Source organism: Procambarus clarkii, chromosome 73 (genome assembly GCF_040958095.1).
Source record: "Procambarus clarkii isolate CNS0578487 chromosome 73, FALCON_Pclarkii_2.0, whole genome shotgun sequence".
Taxonomy (NCBI): Eukaryota; Metazoa; Arthropoda; class Malacostraca; order Decapoda; family Cambaridae; genus Procambarus; species Procambarus clarkii.
The window spans coordinates 25,728,403-25,752,867 of record NC_091222.1 but is presented as its reverse complement, the minus strand read 5'-3'; the positions used below and the strand labels follow the sequence as shown (position 1 = coordinate 25,752,867).

The 24,465-nt window shown below is 40.4% G+C and overlaps 2 protein-coding genes across 8 annotated transcripts in view; one reads left to right on the top strand and one right to left on the bottom strand.

The window, feature by feature from the left end:
- LOC123774172 (nucleoporin p54) overlaps nucleotides 1-24,465 on the top strand; it is an 80,257-nt gene that overhangs the window by 5,461 nt on the left and 50,331 nt on the right. For 4 of the 7 annotated variants that reach the window (XM_069312720.1, XM_069312716.1, XM_069312717.1 and 1 more), the window contains exons 1-4: nucleotides 17,569-17,677; nucleotides 19,530-19,577; nucleotides 21,151-21,201; nucleotides 23,858-23,905. In XM_069312720.1, the coding sequence (XP_069168821.1) occupies nucleotides 17,584-17,677; nucleotides 19,530-19,577; nucleotides 21,151-21,201; nucleotides 23,858-23,905 (241 nt within the window). In that variant the 5' untranslated portion in view covers nucleotides 17,569-17,583. Of the gene's footprint in view, nucleotides 1-17,568; nucleotides 17,678-19,529; nucleotides 19,578-21,150; nucleotides 21,202-23,857; nucleotides 23,906-24,465 lie in introns of those variants that run through there. The other 3 variants (XM_069312721.1, XM_069312718.1, XM_069312719.1) reach the window with 1 other exon arrangement.
- Nucleotides 448-17,203, bottom strand: LOC123774174 (carboxypeptidase N subunit 2). Its single transcript, XM_045768311.2, has 7 exons — nucleotides 17,002-17,203; nucleotides 14,623-14,867; nucleotides 14,151-14,327; nucleotides 11,341-11,556; nucleotides 9,129-9,340; nucleotides 8,309-8,820; nucleotides 448-1,066 (listed from the first exon to the last, which is right to left on the bottom strand). The coding sequence occupies exons 1-7, from the start codon at nucleotides 17,180-17,182 to the stop codon at nucleotides 807-809; spliced, it is 1,803 nt and encodes a 600-aa protein (XP_045624267.2). The 5' UTR covers nucleotides 17,183-17,203; the 3' UTR covers nucleotides 448-806.

The following is a 24,465-nucleotide window of genomic DNA, read 5'->3' as shown; positions in this document are numbered from 1 at the left end:
TCATTTGTAAGAAAAAATTGCGAACATGTTAGGTTCATCGCCATTTACTGATGCCCTTACTAGAAACCATTGATGCGATGCAAAATTTCAAGGACTTTTATGGACCTGGAAGATATTAGTGATGAGAAATACAGGTATGTTACAAATAGTTAACTTGAAAATGAATTCTCAGAATTTGAAGTTTTCAATATTTCGATGCCTCACTAAATTATACATCCCAAAAGAGAGAATATATTGTTGCTGATAAGTGATTGTATCAAAGTATTGTATCACATATCTACTCTTAAAATTTGGCAACTTATTGTTATATGCACTACATAAAAATGTATGCTATCAATGCACTGTAATTTGTATTTAGTACTCTGTAATATAAATTTATAATTTATAAATAATAAATTGTAGTAAGTTTTATAATAATAGCTTATTGATTTAACTTCAGAGTAAGGAATTTTTAATAAGCTTTATTGACATTTGTTTAACTCATAACTTGGCTGGGAATCATGAGAAAAAGATTCCCAGCGCATAGGTTCGAATCTACATTACGGCTCCTACAAATTTTCTCACTGATACATCACGTTAGTGGGATTTCTCTATGTATTCTGGGAATCATAGTTCTCTTTGATCACTGCACATGTTATCGATCATCACAGTAATGAGTTGGTCTTAGGACTACACGTATAAACAACTGTCACTCAATCTTAGGACTTACATGTATATACAACTGTCACTCAATCTTAGGACTTACATGTATATACAACTGTCACTCAATCTTAGGACTTACATGTATATACAACTGTCACTCAATCTTAGGATTTACTCATATATACAACTGTCACTCGATCTGTTCCCTTATTGCTACTGTTGTCCTCGACTAGGAAAAATCCATTCCTGTAGCAGCTAAGAATCGGTCTCATAAGCATAATCAATATAATCACTAAAACAGCAGCACCAACAATTCCGGAAATGATCACTGGCAGATGACTTTGTGGTTCGTTGCGGCTTGTACCGATGGTTGAGTCTGTTTGGTTAGCAGAGAGATCCCATTGCTGGTGGTCCATTGATACACCTGCAAGATTTTATAGTTTATATTTGCTGTAAAATGATTTTTTATACATCTGTTTAATTCCATTTTATTATTAAGGGTAAATGATTAATGTATTGAGTGGATGAATAGATCTATCAATTTATGGTGAAAGGTACACACACAGAAATCACAATTGCGTGATGCATCAAATGAACAAATCCACAAGGGCCGTGACGAGGATTCGAACCTGCGTTCGAGAGCATCCCAGACGCTGCCTTAATTGACTGAACTACGACATGGTCAAGAGGAGTTGAAACCAAAGTTCTACTGAACTTACTGGATCCTGCAGCCTCTCCGAGACACAAACCAGGGTTTTACACAACTCCCCCCATGCACTCGAGCTATGTCAATAGGCCGTTCTCCCTCTTCGCCCTTACTTCACAAACCCTTACTTCACAAACCCTTACTTCTTCTTACAACTTCTTACAACTTCTTACAACTCCCTTACTTTTCCTTCCGATGCACAAACCCTGGTTTGTGCCTCGGAGAGGCTGCAGGATCCAGTAAGTTCAGTAGAACTTCGGTTTCAACTCCTTTTAACCATGTCGTAGCTCAGTCAATTAAGGCAGTGTCTGGGATGCTCTCGGACGCAGGTTTGAATCCTCGTCACAGCCCTTGTGGATTTGTTCATATGGTGAAAGGTATTTTGTAAAACAAAACCTGTGTACTGTAAGCCTTATAGATTTGTATTTGACGAATAGGAGGAAGTAAGGTAATTACAATATCAGGAGAAAGCACATAGTCGGGCATGTGCCAGGCTCAGTTTGCAACGATGGTAGACTTGGCCCTTCATCATATGGTCGGGTTTGTTCTGGGGACCTCCCTCCTCGAATTTTTTCATTTCAAGCCCTTTCACAGATTGCCTATTTGGATGTGGGATGGAATCTGTCGGCACATTTTGGCCTTCCTAGTCTTCCTTTTGGGGCTTTCTTGGGGGTTTTGTCGGCTTTCTGGGGACCTTCGTCTCCACATATGTTTTGACTTTGGCATTTATGGTGTCCTTGTTTTTGCTCTGCAAAGACTGCACCTTGGTCTAAGGCATTATTTGGTACACCCCTTCTTTCAGGGTCCTAGTTTTTTCCCAGAATACCCGCCAGGTTTGGCACCCCTGTGGGGTATTCTTGTATTTCTCAAGTTTCTGCATCTCCCTTGCTAACATTTTTACTTACCTGTTTTCACTCAGATTTACCCAGGATTGCCTTTTTCTTTCCAGAGTGGTATCCCTAGTTCTCTTGGTCACATCTAGGCCTTGTGCTGCTCCTCATGTTTCCGGGATGAGTTGGGGGTTTTCTGTGGAGCTTCCTATTTGCCTCTTCAGTGTTCTTACCTCAACATGACATTGAGTGACGGTCGGCCGAGCGGACAGCACGCTGGACTTGTGATCCTGTGGTCTTGGGTTCGATCCCAGGCGCCGGCGAGAAACAATGGGCAGAGTTTCTTTCACCCTATGCCCCTGTTACCTAGCAGTAAAATAGGTACCTGGGTGTTAGTCAGCTGTCACGGGCTGCTTCCTGGGGGTGGAGGCCTGGTCGAGGACTGGGCCGCGGGGACACTAAGCCCCGAAATCATCTCAAGATAACCTCAAGATAACATCCTAGGTTGGGGCCTGGTTTGTTCCTATTGGTCTTTCATGCTCTGCCTCCAGTAGTGCTGTTTTACCTGTTCAGGTGTTTGTTTGGTGTTTTATTATTATTATTTTATATATATATATATATATATATATATATATATATATATATATATATATATATATATATATATATATTATATATATATATATATATATATATATATATATATATATATATATATATATATATATATATATATATATATATATATATATACAATGAGTTCTTACATTCTTGTAAAGCCACTAGCAAGCATAGCGTTTTGGACAGATATTCGGGTGTTGGAATGGCCTCGGGGGGCTTGATGGTTGTTTGGCAGTTGTGCGGGTGTCTCCTCCTCCTTGCCTGTGGGGGGTGGGTCCCTCCTTGCCTGCATGAGTGGAATCCCTGGGTTAGGTTTGACACTCTGGAAAGCACAGCACAGAACGCTGGACTTGTGATCCTGTGGTCCTGGGTTCGATCTTAGGCGCCGGCGAGAAACAATGGGCAGAGTTTCTTTCACCCTATGCCCCTGTTACCTTGCAGTAAAATAGGTACCTGGGTGTTAATCAGCTGTCACGGGCTGCTTCCTGGGGGTGGAGGCCTGGTCGAAGACCGGGCCGCGGGGACACTAAAAAAAAGCCCAAAATCATCTCAAGATAATCTCAAGATAATCTCTGTGCTGCTCTTTTTCTGCTGCCAGAGCCATTGGGTTTAGGCTTGTCTGCCTTTCATTACTCTTTATTTCACTGGCTTCCTCTTTGGACTTCTTAGGGATTGACTGTCATGCCCTTCTCCCCCATCTCCTTAGGTTGTTCCCAGATGCCTTGGCTCTGGGTTGAGGTTATGTGCCCTATACTTTCCTCACCTCCCAGGTGGTTGGTTGGGTTCACGCTTTTGGGCTGACTTCTGGAAATTTGGGTTTCTTCTTTGTAGTGGGCCCTTTGTGGGGATCCTCTTCCTATGGAAGCTCTTCTCAGATTCCTTTCAGATGGCTCCCCAGTTGTTCTTTCACTGCACCATGAGGGTTGCTTTGGTCTTTTCCCCCTTTGGAACTGGGCTCTTCACGTGACTTGACTTCTCAGGGTTTGGTTCTCTGCGTCATTTCTCTGTGGGAGTTTGTCCCGAATTCCTCTTTTCCATCCCTTTTCCACAGGATTGACTATCAACAACACATCCTTCTGTTGGCTTTGCAAGGTGTTCAGTCAACCTGAGATTGACCTCTTTGCATTGGAGTGGAGCCAGTGGTTTCTCTCCTATGTGGCTCCATTCTCCAATCATGAAGCACTCGCAGTGGATGCCTTGTGGCTGGACTAATTGAGGTAGGGGTTTGTTTCCCTCTTTACTCTGGTTCAGTTGTTGTTCCAGGTATTTTATAGGATTGGGATTCAGTCAAGGTAATCCTTCTGGCTCTTTGGTGACAGGCTCTGCCTTGGTTTTATTTTCAGGTCTTAGAGCTGTGTCTGATCCTGGGTATTTTTTTGCAGCTCTGCCGTTTTCAGTAGATTGGCTTAGTGATGTATCTCACTGCTTTGTACTCTACCGATCTCTGCATCTGTACTTTCTGTTGCAAGTTTACCACTATTTGTATAATGTGCTGGTGGCTGAGATGTTGGTTTCTCACCTAAATTTTCATCATAGCAACAGTATGACGTTACCTTTCTCCTTTTTGTCTCTGGCATTTGAAGTTGATACTTCCTCGGCACAATTTCACAAGTTGTCTTAGTGTTTTTTCACCTCCAGTCAGCTCATGCTCGCCCTGAGCCATCTTGCTTTCTCGGTCGAGTAGTGGTTCTCTCATTTGGTTGCCAGTTGCCCTGTCAGTATGGGATATTCTTCTTCAGGTGTTATTTGGTTGATACCTGGTTGATGGGGTTCTGGGAGTTCTACTCCCCAAGCCCGGCCCGAGGCCAGGCTTGACTTATGAGAGCTTGGTCCACCAGGCTGTTGCTTGGAGCGGCCCGCAGGGCCACATACCCACCACAGCCCGGCTGATCTGGAACTTCTCTTAGAAAACAGTCCAGTTTTCTCTTGAAGATGTCCACGGTTGTTCCGGCAATATTTCTTACAGTCGCTGGGAGGACGTTGAACAACCGCGGACCTCTGATGTTTATACAGTGCTCTCTGATTGTGTCTATGGCACCTCTGCTCTTCACTGGTTCAATCTTGCATTTTCTTCCATGTCGTTCACTCCAGTACGTTGTTATTTTACTGTGATTTATGATGGCTCTAGCCTCCAGATGTTGTGTTGGGGAGGTTCATGCTTTCTTTTGGAGGTGTGTGTTCTGCTTTTTCAGCCCCAGTGGGCAATTTGTTTGTCTGTGGCTTTCTTCTCTTTTGACAAAGATGGAGACGGAATCCAAAGGAGTCACTTGGTGATTACAGCTTTAATTTGTCCAGGTGGGGTGTATTGTCTGTTGTCTGGTTATGGCAGCTCATCTTTACTGGTGCACCACCCATTTTGCTTCGGTGGATGTACTGTTTGTTGAGCCGCTTTCCTGAGGCCCCTCACCTCGTAGCCTGGACGGGGGCCTCGTAGCCTGGTGGATAGCGCGCAGGACTCGTAATTCTGTGGCGCGGGTTCGATTCCCGCACGAGGCAGAAACAAATGGGCAAAGTTTCTTTCACCCTGAATGCCCCTGTTACCTAGCAGTAAATAGGTACCTGGGAGTTAGCCAGCTGTCACGGGCTGCTTCCTGGGGGTGTAGGCCTGGTCGAGGACCGGGCCGCGGGGACACTAAAAGCCCCGAAATCATCTCAAGATAACCTCAAGATAACCCCATCCCTGTTCCAAGGAACGTTTGTCCCAGTTCATCAGTGGTGTCATTAAAACTAGCCCGTCTGAGGTCTACCCTTGACCTCTACCTCTCTACCTCTACCCTTGGGCCCACGTTGTTTATAAGTTTGTGGTTTTGGCCGCTGTCTTTGCTATTTATGTCGTGGGTGGATTTTAAAGCTTGGGGTTTTTGGGGAGCTAACAGGATCTTGACAGCACGATTTTAGGTCAGTGTTTATGGTCCCAGTCAGGCTTGTGTTACCCTGGGCAGCATTTCCTGGCCCGACATCATTTCTAAAGCTTTGTAGCTGCCACTTCTCCTTCTCTGGAAAGTCCAGTATTTTCCTTCTTTGTTATTAGTTAGCTTTAGCAAGCCTTCAAGGGGAACTTTCCTCAGAAAACCAGCATTGAATGTACAGTGGGGGCCTTGATTTACTATTTTAATTCATTCCCAGAGACAGATTGTAAGTCGAAACGAATTTTCCCGTAAGAAATAATGGGAATTGAATTAATCTGAACCACACCCCAAAAATATTAACTTACTGCAGCTTGATTTGGGCGAGTCATTTCAGCAAAAGTTTGCAGTTCTTCCCATGCTGCACACATTTTCTTAATTTCTGAGGCAGGGACATTCTGTACTGCCTCTATGGTCATCCTCACATGTGTTTTCATATGTTGAGCCTTACAACTGACTGTCTTGGGACCCATGGCGTGATATATAATAATTACTTTTATGTTCAAAAAATAAGAAATTGCCAAAATAATGGAATTTCTTACAAGCGTGATCGTCACTAAGTGGGCGGCTCTGGTAAACTGAGGCAGGTCAGCCCGTGCCACCAGGAACCATGCGCTCGGTCGACATGAACGCTTAACGAATATCGTTAGTTGACGACACGATTGTAAGTCGAGTCACATTTTCCAATCAAATTTACATCGTAACTCGAAAATATCATAAGTAGGGGCAATCGTAAGTTGAGGTGTCACTGTAATTGAATGCTCCTTTCTGGATGAGCCCCAGTGGCTCCCTGACTCCTTCTCCCACCTATAAGGTATGTCAGTTTGTGGTCCATCATCTCTGGACTGGACCGTTGGCTTCTCTGCACACTTGGAGGAGGGGGGGGGCCAGGGGTTGTTTCCAGTGAACCATTTCATTCTGAGGGAATCTTCTGTGGCATCTGTTGACATTTTGATGCTTCATTTTCATGAATCATGAAAATGTTGTTAGCATTGTCTTGTCTCCTTTCTGGTAACAATTCCTTGCTCTCTGTGTCTCTTTGAGGGGGGCAGGTTCTAGGTCTGGTCCCTGGTTGGCCAAACAGATGCTGCTCGCTGATGTGATTTAATAATGGGAGGCTAAAGAACAAATCCACAAGGGCCGTGAAGAGGATTCGAACCTGCGTCCGGGAGCATCCCAGACACTGCACATGCTCCCGGACGCAGGTTCGAATCCTCGTCACGGCCTTTGTGGATTTGTTCATTTGATGCATCACGTTAGTGTGATCTCTGTGTGTAATGGGAGGCTATTTCAGCGATATAGCTTCAGGCAGCCACGGGGGCTCGTCCAGAAAGAGATTTTATAGATTTGTTTAATACGCGACACTTTTTGTGGAGGCAAACTAAAGCAAGGTAGAGTATGAGAGGGTGAAAGAATCGTGAGATCACAAACTCATGGCCAAACTACCTCCCTACCTTCAACTCCTTGACCTAGCTTATAAGTTGTTTTTTGCAGTGTGCTGTATCTACATTGTATTTGTCTATATTCTATTTCAAATTAAATCACTAGAATGGGTTTTCTGAATACAATACAGTGTGTAGAGATGAAGTCTAGCATTTGTCAGTGACTGGGTGTAAGGGAGTGTCGAGAAGGGAATGTGATCACCGAGACTTGTCACCACATCTAGCTAACTTATAAGTTACAGGTACTCTGTATGTATTGCTTTTCTTGAGAACTTTGTGTTTCTTATATTTCTTCTTGATTGTCAAATTATGAAGGATTTGCTAAATGCTGTAGTACATGTGTTGTACAGTATGTGTGGAGTCAAAGATATCCGTATACCAGTAGTATCAATGTTCTGTAGTTGTTGTTGTTGTTACTCTCTTGCATACTACGGGGGCCTCGTAGCCAGGTGGATAGCGCGTAGGACTCGTAATTCTGTGGCGCGGGTTCGATTCCCGAACGAGGCAGAAACAAATGGGCAAAGTTTCTTTCACCCTGAATGCCCCTGTTACCTAGCAGTAAATAGGTACCTGGGTGTTAGTCAGCTGTCACGGGCTGCTTCCTGGGGGTGGAGGCCTGGTCGAGGACCGGGCCGCGGGGGACACTAAAAAAAAAAAAGCCCCGAAATCATCTCAAGATAACTCAAGATAACCATACTCGTGTAATCATCTTGTCCTGGTAAGCATGTAAATCAGTGACATGCTAATGACTTTTTAACACATAAATACAGCAAATATTTGATGAGATAAATCATATTGTTAGTTACTGTATGCCAATTTAGGTAAGTATGAACAGATACCTAGTAAATTATAAATTTGAAAATATTGGAAATTCACAATGGGCTTGGCCCTGAGTATTGTGGCTGTTGAACTGTATTGTATATCCAACCCTTCCTCCTAATAGAACGTCACATTTTGACGTATACTCTACCTAAGGCCAAAAATCGTCATACTGTACTAGAAAATGGTAGCAGGTCGTGAAATTGACATACTGTCCCATTTTCTGTTTTGGGTCCTCTGGTAGGTTAGGATAAGGGCACTTTAGTACCACAGTTTTTTGACGTTGGGGGAACCTTAGGAGGACGGACTGGTATATAACATGTTACTATTTTTACACCTTACCTGTTTTATTAGATGAGGTACCCAAGTAAACAGTAGAGCTTGTGGATTCATCGGTGTTTATGGTTATGGGACAGAGTGTAGCCGTCAGCAGTGGTATGTCTTTGAGGTGCTGGGGGCTGCCGCAAGTTGTGTTTTCTTCGTGAAGGAGAATGAGCTTCTGCTGCCTTACGTATTTTGGGATCCAAGATAGTCCATAACATGTACACTCCAGTGGGTTGTGGCTCAAGTCCACTTGATTGACATTTGGCGTTTTATATTGAAGAAACGACTCGGGAAAGATCTTAATGTTACAGTGAGACATTCGTAGAATCTTCAGTTCAGGTAGGGTGGTTGGAGCAAGTGAAGTTAAAAACAGCCGTGCCAGATTTGGGGATCCTGACAAGTCAAATATGGTTATAGATGGAAGTGTAAACTTGGGCATTCTAAGGTCTCTTAATGTCAGTGTTGTATCCGTAACTTTCAGGCTATGTAGCTTGCTCTTCATTTGGTTGAAAAAGCGTGCACTTAGTAGGCTGAAAAAAGTTTCATATATTACAGTACACTATATCCTTAATTTTAATTACTGGTATATATATCCAGCATATGCATAGAAATCAATAATTACTGATCAATTAAATTCGTGTTTATCACATTGGAAAGGTGAAATGTGCAGTATTTCTTGAGTACCTTCAACCGTCTTGGCATCAGAAGCAGAGTGACAAAAAATGGAAAGCTAAGACAGTTACTGTGTATATAAATATGTATACTGTATGCATATTTATGTATAGTATACATATTTATAAACATCATCACCACACTACAGTGTTAGATTTATATTTACCTGCAAGATTTTAGCTCTAAAGTGTGGAGGGATATTTCTGCCATTATCTGAATGTCTCGTTGAAATATTTCCTTTATATACACAGGATTTTGAGTAGTTCCTTTTAGCTGCAAGCTCTCAAGGATTGGAAAAGTGTCATGGCTTATTAGATTGTCACTTAGTTTAAACACTGTTCCTCCAAGGCAGAGTTCCTTGACATTCTTTACATCAATCTGAAAAAGAAAAATTATGTAAAAAGCATTTGTTATGTAGTATACATTGCTTGTTTTTAATTATTACATTATTGTAAGAATTTATGTATTCAAATTTTTGCTTAATTAATTAATGATGCTTATTTTGTTAAATCAAATTCTCTATATATTTCTATATAATTTTCTATATAATTTTCTATATATTTCTATATACTGTATATATTGTATGTACTGTATATGGAAATATACTGTTTATAACACATATAGTTAACTAAATTGTCAGCGCGCTCTCAGCCAAAACTGTCGAGTCTGGCCTCAGGCCAGGCTCGGGGAGTAGAAGCACTCCCGAAACCCTCTTCAGGTATGCTCCAGGCAACACATGATGTTCCTTTCAGTCCCGTATGTAGTTGTTTTAGCTTTTACTGTTAAAACATTTCCAGTAAACAGACATTGATTTATTTCAAGTGCTGTACTTTTAAATTTGTCTTGTTTTGCCATGTTTGAATTTTTCAAATAACAAAATTATGTGCACGAGGAGCAAGTACAGTAGTAGGTATCCATCAGTCTCAGGAGACTACTGTGTATAGAGTTGTACTCTGGTCACTCTTGGGGGAGCCGGTCGGCCGAGCGGACAGCACGCTGGACTTGTGATCCTGTGGTCCCCGGTTTGATCCCGGGCACCGGCGAGAAACAATGGGGCAGAGTTTCTTTCACCCTATGCCCCTGTTACCTAGCGGTAAAATAGGTACCTGGGTGTTAGTCAGCTGTCACGGACTGCTTCTTGGGGGTGGAGGCCTGGTCGAGGACCGGGCCGCGGGGACACTAAAGCCCCGAAATCATCTCAAGATAACCTCAAGATAACCTGGGTGTCGATCTAGAGTGGCCTTTCCAGGGTGCAAAGCCAGGCTAGGTTGATACGGAGAAGCTGTTACCCATGCAGCAGGTCCTAGTAGTATCAGTAAAGCTGCAAATTCTCTTGTTATTTACTTACTGTATAATAATTATAATAAATATTTATTTTAGGTAAAAGTACATAATTACAAAATGAGTTACAAGCAGAATATTTGATTTCTGGAAAGGGCAAGTGCCTGAAGGCACTACAGGTAATTCGTACGACATTTTTGTAAATTACAAGATAATTTTCTTGTCATTAACCTTTCATTTCCTTGTGGCTGTAGTACACCATATATAGCATCTTGTGTATCATTATTTTGAAGCATGTGTTGGATCTTGTAGGTGCTGAGGAAAAACCCCCCGCAAGTGGCTCATATCTGTACTGAGTTATTAAAGGTAGTTTTTATGAACATATTCACCTTGTTAAATGTGGATCATGCTGCAATGCTTGAGTTGCATGATTCTTGTAAGGTCTTGGTGATTTTTTTTTTTGTGTCTTGTGTCAATATTATTTAAGGGTTGGATGAGTGTTCGACTCATATGTTGGTTTGAATAAGGTTATATCCAGTGTGGTTTTACAATTGCAGTAATAAATCTTAGTGGTAATCTGATTTGGTTTATAATTACATTATCTCTTATGATGCAAACGTTGACACACTATAACACGGCTTAAGATATGAAGACTAAACCACACACACCAGAAAATGAGGAGACGACGATGTTTCGGTCCTTCCTGGGCCATTATTGAAGACAACGACGACGCTCCTCATTTTCTGGTGTGTGGTTTACACACACACTAAAAGACTAAACCACACACCAGAAAATGAGGAGACGACGACGTCTCGGTCCATCCTGGACCATTATTCAAGACGACGATGACGACTCTCCTCATTTTCTGGTGTGTGGTTTAGTCTTTATTTCTTGTGATGTGTCAGTGGTCTGTCAGTCATTTCTCATGATGTTTCAGTGGTCTGTCAGTCATTTCTCATGATGTTTCAGTGGTCTGTCAGTCATTTCTCATGATGTTTCAGTGGTCTGTCAGTCATTTCTCTACAGTACTGACATTATCTATCTTCTGCAACATGTTAGCCTGTAATACGAGGTTGTAAAATACTGTAGTATCATACCTGATCTGGATCTATGTTAGAGATGGAATTGTAGCACAAGTTGAGAGAAATAAGACTGCTAAGAGATAAATCTTGAATCTTGGTTATCTGGTTGTACTCTGTGTTTAGAGCTTGAAGGTTTGCCGGTAAGTGTTTTGGAAGGGCAATTATGTCATTGTGAGCTATACTTAGGTTACGAAGATCACTCATTGAGGCAAATGTCCCGTCTTCAATCACCTGTGGATAGAATATATATGAATTTTAATATGCAGGCGATGAGTCACAATAACGTGGCTAAAGTATGATGACCAGACCACACACCAGAATGTGCAGGGACGACGACGTTTCGGTCCGTCCTGGACCATTCTCAAGTCACAATCGACTTGAGAAAGGTCCAGGACGGACCGAAACGTCGTCGTCCCTTCACATTCTAGTGTGTGGTCTGGTCATCAATTTTAATATATTTTAATAAAAAGAAATTTGTACATTTTTAGTAGACAAATATTGCAAGAAACTTGCAATAAAAGATATATGGCTTCCTTCTTTGACAGTTATGATATACTGTACAGTAAGATCCCAATTATACACATTATTTGAAGGTGCCTGACTGTACATCAAGAAAAAATTAAGATCATTTTCATTATTTTGCTTAATCCTAGCACTGCGCACCTGGTTTTTGGCAAAAACTTCATAGTACAATTGTAAAGGACATACTTTTGTTGTTTTTATAAATGTTCAGGTAAATTTAATGTTAAAATGTTTCCAAACTCAACTATTTTCATTTCAAAACATAGTGATGAAATAATTAAAAAACATTAAAATATTTTTTTTTTTTTTTTTTTTTTTTTTTTTTTTTTTTTTTTTTTTTTTTTGAGATATATACAAGAGTTGTTACATTCTTGTACAGCCACTAGTACGCGTAGCGTTTCGGGCAAGTCCTTAATCCTATGGTCCCTGGAATACGATCCCCTGCCGCGAAGAATCGTTTTTTCATCCAAGTACACATTTTACTGTTGCGTTAAACAGAGGCTACAGTTAAGGAATTGCGCCCAGTAAATCCTCCCCGGCCAGGATACGAACCCATGACATAGCGCTCGCGGAACGCCAGGCGAGTGTCTTACCACTACACCACGGAGACTGCTACGATACACCACGGAGACTGCTACGATATTAGCCTAAGTAAAAAAAAAATGCACAACTCTCAAAACGACATTTGTTGTTAGGCGCAGTGCAGTTATTAATCCTTGGGCTACACCCTTGTTTATAGGAGATAGTTCCCTAGTGAGCGTGAAAAAAAATTGCACTCCCTGATTTAGGGAAAATACAAAAATTGTGACTTTGACCATGGTGAAGTGAGGAAATGACGTCACGATTCACGAGAATTCATGGCATAATCATCTAGTGGAGGTTACCTTGGGCCATGCATAGTAAGGCATGGGTGACAAGGCAACTTTTTACTGAGTGGATAAATGAAGTGGTTTGCATTTCCATCAAAAAAATATCTGCAGGAGAAAAGTTTGCCACTCAAGGTCCTGCTTCTCGACAATGCTCGTGCTTATCCTCCAGGCTTAGAGGATTCATTGTTCGAGGAATTTAGTTTTGTTACAGTAAAGTTCCTTCCTCCCAACACCACTCCTCTAATTCAGCCTATGGACCAGAAAATAATTTCCAATTTTAAGAAACTTTATGGCAAGGCACTTTTCTGGAGATTTGACGGATGCCTCAAATCTCACCCTCAAAGAGTTCTGGAAAAATCATTTTAACATTTTTAGTGCTTTAAAACTTGTAGACAAAGCCTGGCAAGAAGTGACTCTTAAGAACCATGATTTCTGGCTGGAGAAAATTGTGGCCTGAATGTGTTCCAGAATGAGACTTTGAGGGGGTTTAACCCTGAAGTGCCTCTTGTTGAGGAAATTGTTTCTCTTAGCCGACAATTGGGCTTGGAGATGGATGGTGCTGATGTGGAGGAGTTGGTGACCACCGAAGAACTCCTTTCCCTTTACAAGGAGCAGCAACAAGAGACAGCTGAGGAAATTTCTTCAGGGGGAGGAGGAGGAGGCAGTATAGAATGTCCCTTCCTCAATTAATTAAGAAAATGTGTGTAGCATTGGAAGAACTGCAAACTTTTACTGAAATGACTCACCCAAATCAAGCTGCAGTAGGCTGTTGCCTTAACTTTTTAATGACACTGTGATACCTCACGACAGACAAGTGTTAAGACGTAGGGAAAAACAAGTCTTTATGGAAAGGTTCTTAGTGAGACAAACAAGCAATGAGCCACAACCAGGTCCTAGTGGTATGCAGGCAAAACATAGGAGAGAAGTCATCACTGCCTGATGTTATAGTGGAAGGGGGGGACTCCCCTTCCAAACACTAACACCTCTCCTCCTCTCCCCCCCTTCTCACTGTCGTCCATACGCCAACAAGAGTCGGTAACCTCTGCACCTTATTGGCCAGATCTCTCAGTGGCAAACTCCTGAACTCTGGGAAGAAAACTCAACCCATGTAGCGAGAAATGCAACAAGAGCCGAGCCTATCTGGCTCTGGTCAGAAGGGAGACACTGTGGGTGGGGGGGGGGGCCTCCAGAAATATAAGTAAGTGCTCTTTTGCAAAGAGAGTAGTAGATGGTTGGAACAAGTTAAGTGAGAAGGCAGTGGATGCCAAAACCATCAGTAGTTTCAAAGGGTCATATGACAAAGAGTACTGGGAAGATGGGACACCACAAATATAGTGCTCATCCTGTAACTACACTTAGATAATTACAGACACAGAGCTAGATACCCTACACCACCAGGTACCCCTTCTAATGTGGTATACAGTACATACTTACGTTAATATTGTTATTTTCAAGGTTAAGATAAATAAGGCTGCTACAGTTTTTGAAAGTTTCTATTCCAATTTTATGGATGTTGTTATTGGCTATCTTCAAGTTTTCCAGGCGCTCAATTATGCCCAGTGCTCCAGGCTCTATCTCTGTTAATCTCACTGTAACTAACTGCAGCTCCACCTGTTGCATGAATAGAAAAAATACAGTATTACATAAGGCTTAAGTTCACACTTAAACATAAATCAAGTTTTCATTGAAATTGATCAAATGATACGCTCTACAAAATTAAAATTTTATGAACTCCAAAGAATAAATTATTATTTTGGACGCTAGAAAAATTTTGGACGTTAATACAAGTCTACTGAGAGCAATAGTGATAATTATAATATCACTATTGCTCTCGGTAGACGCGTATTAGCATCCAAAATTTTTCTCTCGAGTCCTAGCATACTCAAAAACTAAGTAACATCCATACCAGGTTCTTCAGTTTTGTTGTGATTGCAGGTGAGAGAGTAGTGATGGCATGACTTGCGTCTTGTATCTTGAAGGAGGTAAATCTTGGGTCTAGTGATGGCCCTAACTCGCTGTCGCACGTGATCGTTGGGCCTTCACATTCACACTCGGCTGGGCACTTGGGGGGGTTGGTATAGCACATTGCGATGCCGATGATGCAGGCCAGAAACGTCACAAATTCTCGTAACATTATCGCACTCATGGCATCTATCAGTCAGGGAATACTAGCGTGATTTATTTGTGAAAAATTGATGTTCATCGTCATTATCATTTATTTGTGTTACCCCCATTTCCCACTTTCATGGGGTGCAAGTCACAAATCTAGAGGAAATGGAGAGCAATCTTGAAAAAGTAAAATATACTCGTTGAACTACAGTATAGACCAGGGGCCACATTCACAAAGCAGTTACGCAAGTACTTACGAATACGTAGATCTTTCCTTGGTCTTTGATTGCTTTGATTATGTTTATTAAGCAGTTTACAAGCATGAAAACTTTTCCAATCAACTGTTGTTATTGTTATAAACAGCGACTTGGTGCTTCGGAGCTCATTAACTGTTTAATAATTGTAAGCAAAGCCGCCAAAGATTGAGAAAACATGTACAGGTTCGTAAGTGCTTCCGTAACTGCTTCGTGAATCTGGCCCCCAGTATTGCTGGTCAGAGTAAGGATGGGGAAGGGGGGTTAAGGTCACATCACTAAAAATGATTATTAAAATGAAAAGTGGAATTTCTTGAAACAATCGGCTTTCAAGCAGTTTTGGGCTTTGAAACAGGGTGATAATGCTTTTTTTATTTATTTAGTGGTTATGTCTGTCATTGAGTATTTAAGAGACACACAAGCAGACTCATTTATCTGGACCTCAAAAAAAAAAAGCATTCGATTAAGGACACATGAGATTGTTTGGAAGTTTGAGCACACAGGAGATAATCGGAAACCTGCCAGTATGGATGAAATTTTTCTTGAATAAAAAGATGAAAGCAGTTGATTCGGAGCAATAAATCAGATTGGACGAATGTGTCTGGTCTTTCTATTGAGTGGCTCGGTACCGTACTATTGTCAGTAATATTTATAGTGTCACAATACATAAATCAATTGATCTATCTGAAGCAATCCAGATTGATTGCAGATTATGCTAAACTGCTGGGAAGAAAAAAAAAATAAAAAAAATAAAAAAATCCTAATTTCTGATATATGTATGGCTGTCATACTTTCCAAAATTATGCACTAACAAGTCATGCCTGGGTTCGGGCTGGACTTGGAGTAGAAGAACTCCCAGAACCCCATCAAGCAGGTAAATATTGTAATCGAATGGAGCAATACTGTATTCGGCAAATGGAATTTGATACGGCAGTTGTTTATAAATTCTGCGGAATGATTCATAACGAACTCAGTCAAGGTATAGAAAGTGGTCACTATGCAAGCACATTTTGAGGAGGCTATAGTTAGCATTGTACTATGACCAATATATGAATTCATGTTCATATAGGGATGCAGGGATCGAAAAATCATAGTAATTATGGTAAAGTGAGGAAAAATAAAATACATTTATGTACATGTAGGCCATTCCTGGCTTAAGAGAGATGGCACCATTCCCTTTCCTCCTGCCAACAATAAAAATATTACACAGAGAAATCACATAAACGCAAAATATCTAAGAACAAATCCACAGGAGTCTTGATGAGGACCAGACCACACACTAGAAGGTGAAGGGACGACGACGTTTCGGTCCGTCCTGGACCATTCTCAAGTCGATTGTCAAGTCTCAATCGACTTGAGAATGGTCCAAGACGGACCGAAACATTGTCATCCCTTCACCTTCTAGTGTGTGGTCTGGTCAACATACTTTAGCCACGTTATTGTGACTCATCGCCTGCAGTCTTGATGAGAGTTTGAACCTATGCGTTGTGTGTTCCCAGATGCGCTCTAGTCAACTGTACCACAACATGGTCAACCGTGTCGTGGTACAGTCGACTAGAGCGTGTCTAAGAACACTCAGTGCATAGGTTCGAACCCTCATCAAGGCTCCTGTGGATTTGTTTGATAAAAATAATACAGTAATAATAATAATAATAATAATAATAATAATAATAATAATAATAATATTAATAATAATAAAAAATGAGATTGTAAGTTAAGAATGGTATTGAGATTTAGACTTGTTTTTAGTACAAAATTTGTATTTAAATCCTGCCATATACAGTACTGTTCCAACTATAGAATGAAGGTTTTTAGCTCTGCGTTTCATGCTGGCACACTCCTGTTGTCATTATGTAGAGAGGTACTTTGTGCTCCAAGTTCCATCCCTTACTTGGACAACATTACTGTGGTTATATCCTAACCTGGTGATGCAGATGTACTCGTCTCCTCTTGGCCTAATGGAGATAAGGGAATAACACTATAGGTTTCCTGGGCAGTTCCGCAGTATTGTGTGTGCACATTTAGTGTCTCGGGCACTGATAGTGTGTATAAACATGTATTCTCTGGGAATATGTCAACAGGATACAGAGCTGCTCGCCACATCCTGTGGGTCGGTCTCAAAAAGCCTTTACAATAACACTTTTGTATTTCTCAAAAGTATATAGAACTAGAAATTGATTACTGACTGATATAATTCTGTTTAATACATATATTGATTTATGAACATGTCTTAATTTATATTAACATGAATGGGTAATGTTTTATGTACATTAACCAGAGTAAAGTTATGGAGAGCTGTAGGTCATATCCTGTTAGGGTTATCATTGACCTTGCTTTTTATATTATCATTTATGGTTATTAAAGTTGAAGTATACTTGATACAAAATGATAGTCCAGTATGAATAACAGGGATGGAGTTGCTGTCCTGAAAAATATTAAATGTACTAATGTATCACTTGTTTAGCAGTAACTTAAATATTCTCATCCTAATATTAAGCATCAGAATGCTGCTGATGCTTAATGCAGTCTCTTCACATTCAGTGGAAATGTTTCCAAAGTGTTTGAGCATCAGTGTTGATGCATGTTGTAAAACAGGAAGTATTCATATAAAGCAGTTTTATTTGTAATTCTCTTAGTGTAATTACTTGAATGGGTTCACAGGATGAGAGGTATGCTTGTAGTGTAATTACTTGAATGTGTTCACAGGATGAGAGGTATGCTCGTGGTGTCCCGTCTTCCCAGTACTCTTTATCATATAATGCTTTGAATCTACTGACAGTTTTGGTTCAATACCTTCTCACTTAACTTATTCCAACTGTACTCATCTAGTTGTGTTTGCGGGGGTTGAGCTTTGGCTCTTTGGTCCCGCCTCTCGACAATCAATCAACTGGTGTACAGATTCTTGAGTCTACCACTGTCTACCACTTTGTTGGCAAAAGTGAAATTTCTGAGTTTTTTCAGCAGCTTTATATCTAGCTTAAACCTTATTTCAGCAGCTTTATATTTTTAGCTTAAACCTTATTTCAGCAGCTTTATATCTTTAGCTTAAACCTTATTTCAGCAGCTTTATATCTTTAGCTTAAACCTTATTTCAGCAGCTTTATATCTTTAGCTTAAACCTTATTTCAGCAGCTTTATATCTTTAGCTTAAACCTTATTTCAGCAGCTTTATATCTTTAGCTTAAACCTTATTTCAGCAGCTTTATATCTTTAGCTTAAACCTTATTTCAGCAACTTTATATCTTTAGCTTAAACCTTATTTCAGCAGCTTTATATCTTTAGCTTAAACCTTATTTCAGCAGCTTTATATCTTTAGCTTAAACCTTATTTCAGCAGCTTTATATCTTTAGCTTAAACCTTATTTCAGCAGCTTTATATCTTTAGCTTAAACCTTATTTCAGCAACTTTATATCTTTAGCTTAAACCTTATTTCAGCAACTTTATATCTTTAGCTTAAACCTTATTTCAGCAGCTTTTTATCTTTAGCTTAAACCTTATTTCAGCAGCTTTATATCTTTAGCTTAAACCTTATTTCAGCAGCCTTATATCTTTAGCTTAAACCTTATTTCAGCAGCCTTATATCTTTAGCTTAAACCTTATTTCAGCAGCCTTATATCTTTAGCTTAAACCTGTGTCCTTTTGTTCTTGAAGTTGCAGTTCTTAAAAACTCTTCTCTGTCAATTTTATCGATTCTTGTTGGTATTTTGTAAATACTGTACTGTAATAATCATAGCTCCTCCTTTTCTTCTTTCTTCTACTTTTGGCATATTTAATGCCTTTCTTTGTAGCTCTTATTTTTTTAAGTTCAGAGGCCATTTAGTTGTCTATAAAAACTACAGTAGTGTGATATTAAACATCTTAAGAGCATCTTAAGATGCTCTTAAGATGCTTTTACTGGAGTAGTGAGAGAGAGAGAGATATAAATTTGGAGTTTGAATTATAGAAGACATTTTGATATGTAGTCTCACTCTACTGTAATTTTTTAAATAATATACTGTAGTTCATATTTTTCTATGTTGGCCCATCCTTCTGAAATGATGGTACTGATAGTAACTATTTGGTCGAAAATACCAATATAGCCAAATGGGAAACACTTTTTTCTTAACCACAATACAAATATGAACCTAACCTAACTTCTAGCAACCCTAGGCCTAATATATGCTGTCTGAGATCTAATATTGCACATACGTGTGCTATACTAGATCTAGGAATGTTTAAGTTTGGTTTGTAGCTTTAGTTTTCCCAGACTTTATAAAATGGAAAGTACAAAAAGGGGTCTATCACTACGTATTGGAATTTTCCTCCAAATAGTTACTTATAGTTACATAGTATCATTTCAGGAGGTTGCGATGCTCTATGTGACTATGTTGTGATCATTGTGAAGGGATAATTATTAACCAAGACAGATATAGACACTACCGAGAATAACATGATAACGTTCTCCTTTCAGCATTTAGCTTTGGAACTCCTGGCACTGGTGGCACAACTGCGGGAACAGGTGAGTTTGTGAATGAAAAGAGGCAACTGTTGTGCTTTAGTTCTTTCATGTAGAGATAGACAGGCAATTTTTCTAATACTTCCCTCTGCGACACCAGGGTCATTGTGGTTTTAAGAGTACAGTATTTGCATTTTAGGAATATCACATAATTTATCGTATACTGGTATGGGCCCTACAGTATGAGAGTGTACTCTTATGCACCCTAGACTTTACAGTACAGCAGGGATTTATTATTCGTGGAATATAGTTGATTGTGTGTGTTTTTGTAATTACCTAAGCAATTTAAGTACATACTGTAAAGTACAGTACAGTACAGTACTAACATAAATCGGGTAAAGTAAAAAATGCTGGAGTTAAAATATATAATACAGTTAAGGATACTAGATATTGTTACATTAACGGAGACTAAACTTGAAGAAAAATTTTTGAATGGGGGCGGTATTCCAGAGGGGTTATGCTATTTGAAAACACGAAAGTAAAATTTTAAAAGGTGGAGGCGTTGCCGTCCTAACTATGACCAACTAAAGGTAAGATAAGTAATACTTAACAGTCCACGAGAAGCCAACATAATGGCATTGACAATCTTCACTCGGGATAATAAACTGATAACACTGCTGCCTACAGTCCACTAGCAAACAACACGAGGAGCTTGATGACAAAAGAGAGGGTTTTATTATGATCATGAGTGTTTATTGTAAGTGTATAAATATAAATCACAAATGTTGATGCTATGTGACTTTATTTTGAAGAGTGCAAAGCTTGAACAGTGGGCTGTTAGACTGACCAATTTGCAAAATGTATAAATTACATTTTCTGCATTTGGTTTTCCAGGTGATTTAACTGAATGAATAGGTCAGATGTGGCCTATATTTTTGGTGGACTGGATATATTTAGCCTATACTACCTAGGTTTTAGCCTTCTGCAGTTCTCATTATTACTACTATCCCCCTACACCTTACTTTCCTCCTCAGCTCTCTCTTGCCTATTTATTGCCTGTCCCTACCTGTCCTCATCACAATCGACTTGAGAATGGTCCAGGACGGACCGAAACGCCGTCGTCCCTTCAACTTCTAGTGTGTGGTCTGGTCAACATACTTCAGCCACGTTATTGTGACTCATCGCCTGCATACCTAGGTAGTCTTTGACTACCTAGTATTTTATGTGTAGTGAGAGGCCTTCTTTCCCTAATGTGTGGTCAACATTAATAAATAATTTTTGTAGATTCATTCTGGCACTGTGATGTCTGAAGCACTGGGAGATATAATGTTTGGCTGTTAACCCTTAAATAATGCTCTACACTATTTTGTTTTCCGTTCCACAATTATCATTATATGTGGAATAAACTACAATACTCTTAATGTGTTTTTCCATAACATCTTTTATTTCCATTACTTGAAGAGGCATAATGGAGATAATATTCTGAACTAAACCAACATTATTGAGGTGGAAAGTTTGCTGGAGCCAGCTCTTTTAAAACATAAAACACTATCATTACAGTGCCAGAGATCTAAACCAGTCAGTCCTTCATTCCCTTTTGTTTTTTAAATTTACCAATACATTTTATCATTCACAGGCTTCAGCTTTGGAGGGGCTAACACCAGTGTTACAACACCAGTCTCGACAGGTAATTAAACAACTTGTCCTCTTACAAAGAACGTCACTTTCGCTCGTTTGCATTGCATAAGGCCAAAAATTGTCGTACTAGAAAATGGAAACAGCTTGCAAAAGTGGCGTACTGTCTCGTTTTCTGTTTTCGTTCCTCTGGTAGGTTAGGAGAAGATACTTTAAATTGACAGTTTTCTTGAAATTTGGAAACATTAGAAGGACGGACTGAATTAAACTTGTCTCTTGTAACATGCAGTATATTGTTTGGCATTGTTACTGGTTTGGCGTTTCTGGTGTTCTTACCCTTCAGATAATATTAATGTAATATTTCATTGTCCTAAGCTGTTTTTTATATTCTATTATAATTAGATATTCCATTTAGGAATACATAAGTTTTGGCCTGGGTTCGTATCTTGGCCAGGGAGGATTGACCGGGTGCCAGTCCTTAACTGTTGCCTCTGTTCACCCAGCAGTGAATGGGTACCTGGTTGTTAAGCGATTTTGTGGGTCGTATTCTGGGGAAAAAGATTAGGCTTCAGGACCTGCCCGAAACGCTATGTGTGCTAGTGGCTCTACAAGAATGTGAGAACTCTTGTCAGGGTGGTTTCCATCATTATAAGAACTGGTGGTAGAGCAGCCAGTTGACCCAATCTACCTCACTCCCTCCCTCCCCAGATGAAAGGATGGGGGGGGAAGGTGGAGTGAAGTAGCTTGCACTAGTTTCATGAATTTTCTATTGTTTGTTTACGACCGGGGGAGCCAGTCGGCCGAGCGGACAGCACGCTGGACTTGTGGTCCTGTGGTCCTGGGTTCGATCGTAGGCGCTGGCGAGAAACAATGGGCAGAGTTTCATTCACCCTATGCCCCTGTTACCTAGCAGTAAAATAGGTACCTGGGTGTTAGTCAGCTGTCACGGGCTGCTTCCTGGGGGGTGGAGGCCTGGTCGAGGACCGGGCCGCGGGGACACTAAAAAGCCCCGAAATCATCTCAAGATAACCTCAAGATAACGTAGTTGGGCGAGTTCTTTTGGCTGTTTTTGAGGCTGTGGTCTGGTTTTCTATCCAAGCAGTGGTTTGTTTTGGTTCCCTGACTTTCTGGGTGTCCTTGGTGGTAGCTGACATGAATAAATTTACATCAAAATTTGTCATAGTGCCAATGCTCCCTGTGCCTCTCTGAGAGGGCCAGGTGGTCCCCAATAGGTCAGTAAGAAATCTACAACCGATGACACCTTGTAGTCTGGCATTATATCAGTATACTAGTAGCTAAAGGAAGCCACCGGGGCTCGCTTACAAATTGGTGTCATTACATTCAGTGCTGGTTTTTTGTTTTTGTAGTAACTTAAATCATTTTTGTTGCTTGGCCTAGTTTTTCTTCTTTGTCTTAAGTGCCTGCCACCTCTTCTTTATTCCTGATAAGTCCCTTACTTGTTCTCTGTGGTTAAATGAACTTTAGGGATCCACAAGGGGCTACCTCCAGAAACTGAGCATTCACTGTAATAAAATACTAATTTCTGGAGGAGCCCTAGTGGCTCCCGGCTTACCCTTCCTCCCAACCTCTTCCCTCAGGGTTCGTCGATTCACCATGGGTTTGTTCATCAGGGGCCAGATTCATGAAAGTACTTACGCAAGCACTTACGAACGTGTACATCTTTCCTCAATCTTTGACGGCTTTGGTTACATTTATTAAACAGTTTACAAGCGTGAAAACGTTCCATTCAACTGTTGTTATTGTTATAAACAGCCTCCTGGTGCTTCGAAGCTCATTAACTGTTTAATAATTGTAAACAAAGCCGCCAAAGATTGAGGAAAGATGTACAGGTTCGTAAGTGCTTTCGTGAATCTGACCCTAGGTCCAAAACTAATTTTTGGAGCTAGCTGGGAGCCAGGGCTGGGCCACCTGGAGGTGGTAATCGATACTAATGAGTTTCAAGCTCATTCAAATGAGTCCCTTGTTCTGTTTGCAGTAGTTGTTTGGTGGTTTTTCGAGGCTTCGATTTCTGTGACCCCTTTCAGTTGTCGGTAAAGCTGCACAGACATTCTGGAGGCTTTTTCTGGCGATGATAGATTGTCACCTGTGAGGGGAGAGGTGGCATCTCTCTCTGCCTCTGTGAGGGGACCCGGTTCTGGCTCTGGTGCCCAGTTGGCCACACAGAACTAGCCGCTGCTGGCGTAACCTTTTAGCATAAAGCAACGTCAGGAAGATAGTGTCAAGGATCCACCAGGGCTCCTCCAGAAATTGGCATTTCATTACATTGAATGGTGATTTTTTTTATTTAGGTTAAAAAATAAGTGAGGAATTTTGAAAAATATACGAGTGATTTTGAAATGTTCATCAAAGTGTCTATATTCAGCATCATCACACATCATAATCTATTATTAAAACACATTTTGCATTGTCAGTACTTACAGCAAAGATTTGATTTGGTAAAAGGGATATTATTTGTAAATATTTTGTCACAAAATTTATAGTTATAACTCAAAGACTGAGTAAAAATGTATAATGAGTACAAACATTTTAGGCAGTCCTTAGGAGGACTGCCTAAAGGAATTACTAACGTTAAGGACTGCCTAAAGGACTGCCATTCCAGGAACCTTGAGATTCCTGGAATGTTGACAGTTGGGTATGTGGTGATGGGTTGAAACATCAGTGTGTTAATGGTCTTGAATCATTTACAGGTTTCGGCTTTGGAGGTGCAACGGGAGGGTCTACAACGGCAACAACACGTAAGTGCGTCCAGTACCGCATACTTTACTGCTACAGGACATGTACGAGGGTGTATTGCACGGATAAGCTTTCTTGGATATTTGAAATGCCTTTAGGTGGTAAAGACATTGAGTGGAACTTGACATGTTTGCTACTTTGGCATACTTTAGTTTGACTGTCATATATTTTGAACAAGTCACCCCATGCTTTCTATGAGAAATGAGAATAAGTATAATGGTTGAGGTTTGTTCAAGTGAGAATGAAAAAGGAAATAAACGAGAAGCGGCGGAAAGAGGACAGAATCAACACTTTCTCCTCATTACAACTATGGACTGTATACAATCGCTACTACAGCCACAATCACTGCTATGGATACCACACTCAACAATATACCCACAACCACCACTGTACCCACAACCAGCACTATACCTTCAATCACCTTATACCCAAACCACCACTATACCTACAACCACCACTATACCTACAACCACCACTATACCCACAATCACCACTATACCCACAACAACCACTATGGGTACTACACTTAACACTATACCCACACCCACCAACATGCCCACAA

Excerpts from the sequence above, each read along its gene's own strand:
- LOC123774174 (XM_045768311.2), bottom strand. The coding sequence starts at position 17,182 with ATGTGGCGAGCAGCTCTGTATCCTGTTGACATATTCCCAGAGAATACA. Across the intron at positions 14,328-14,622 it reads CAACAAAACTGAAGAACCTG|GTGGAGCTGCAGTTAGTTAC; the intron begins GTATGGATGTTA and ends TTCATGCAACAG. Across the intron at positions 1,067-8,308 it reads TACCTCATCTAATAAAACAG|GTGTATCAATGGACCACCAG; the intron begins GTAAGGTGTAAA and ends AAAATCTTGCAG.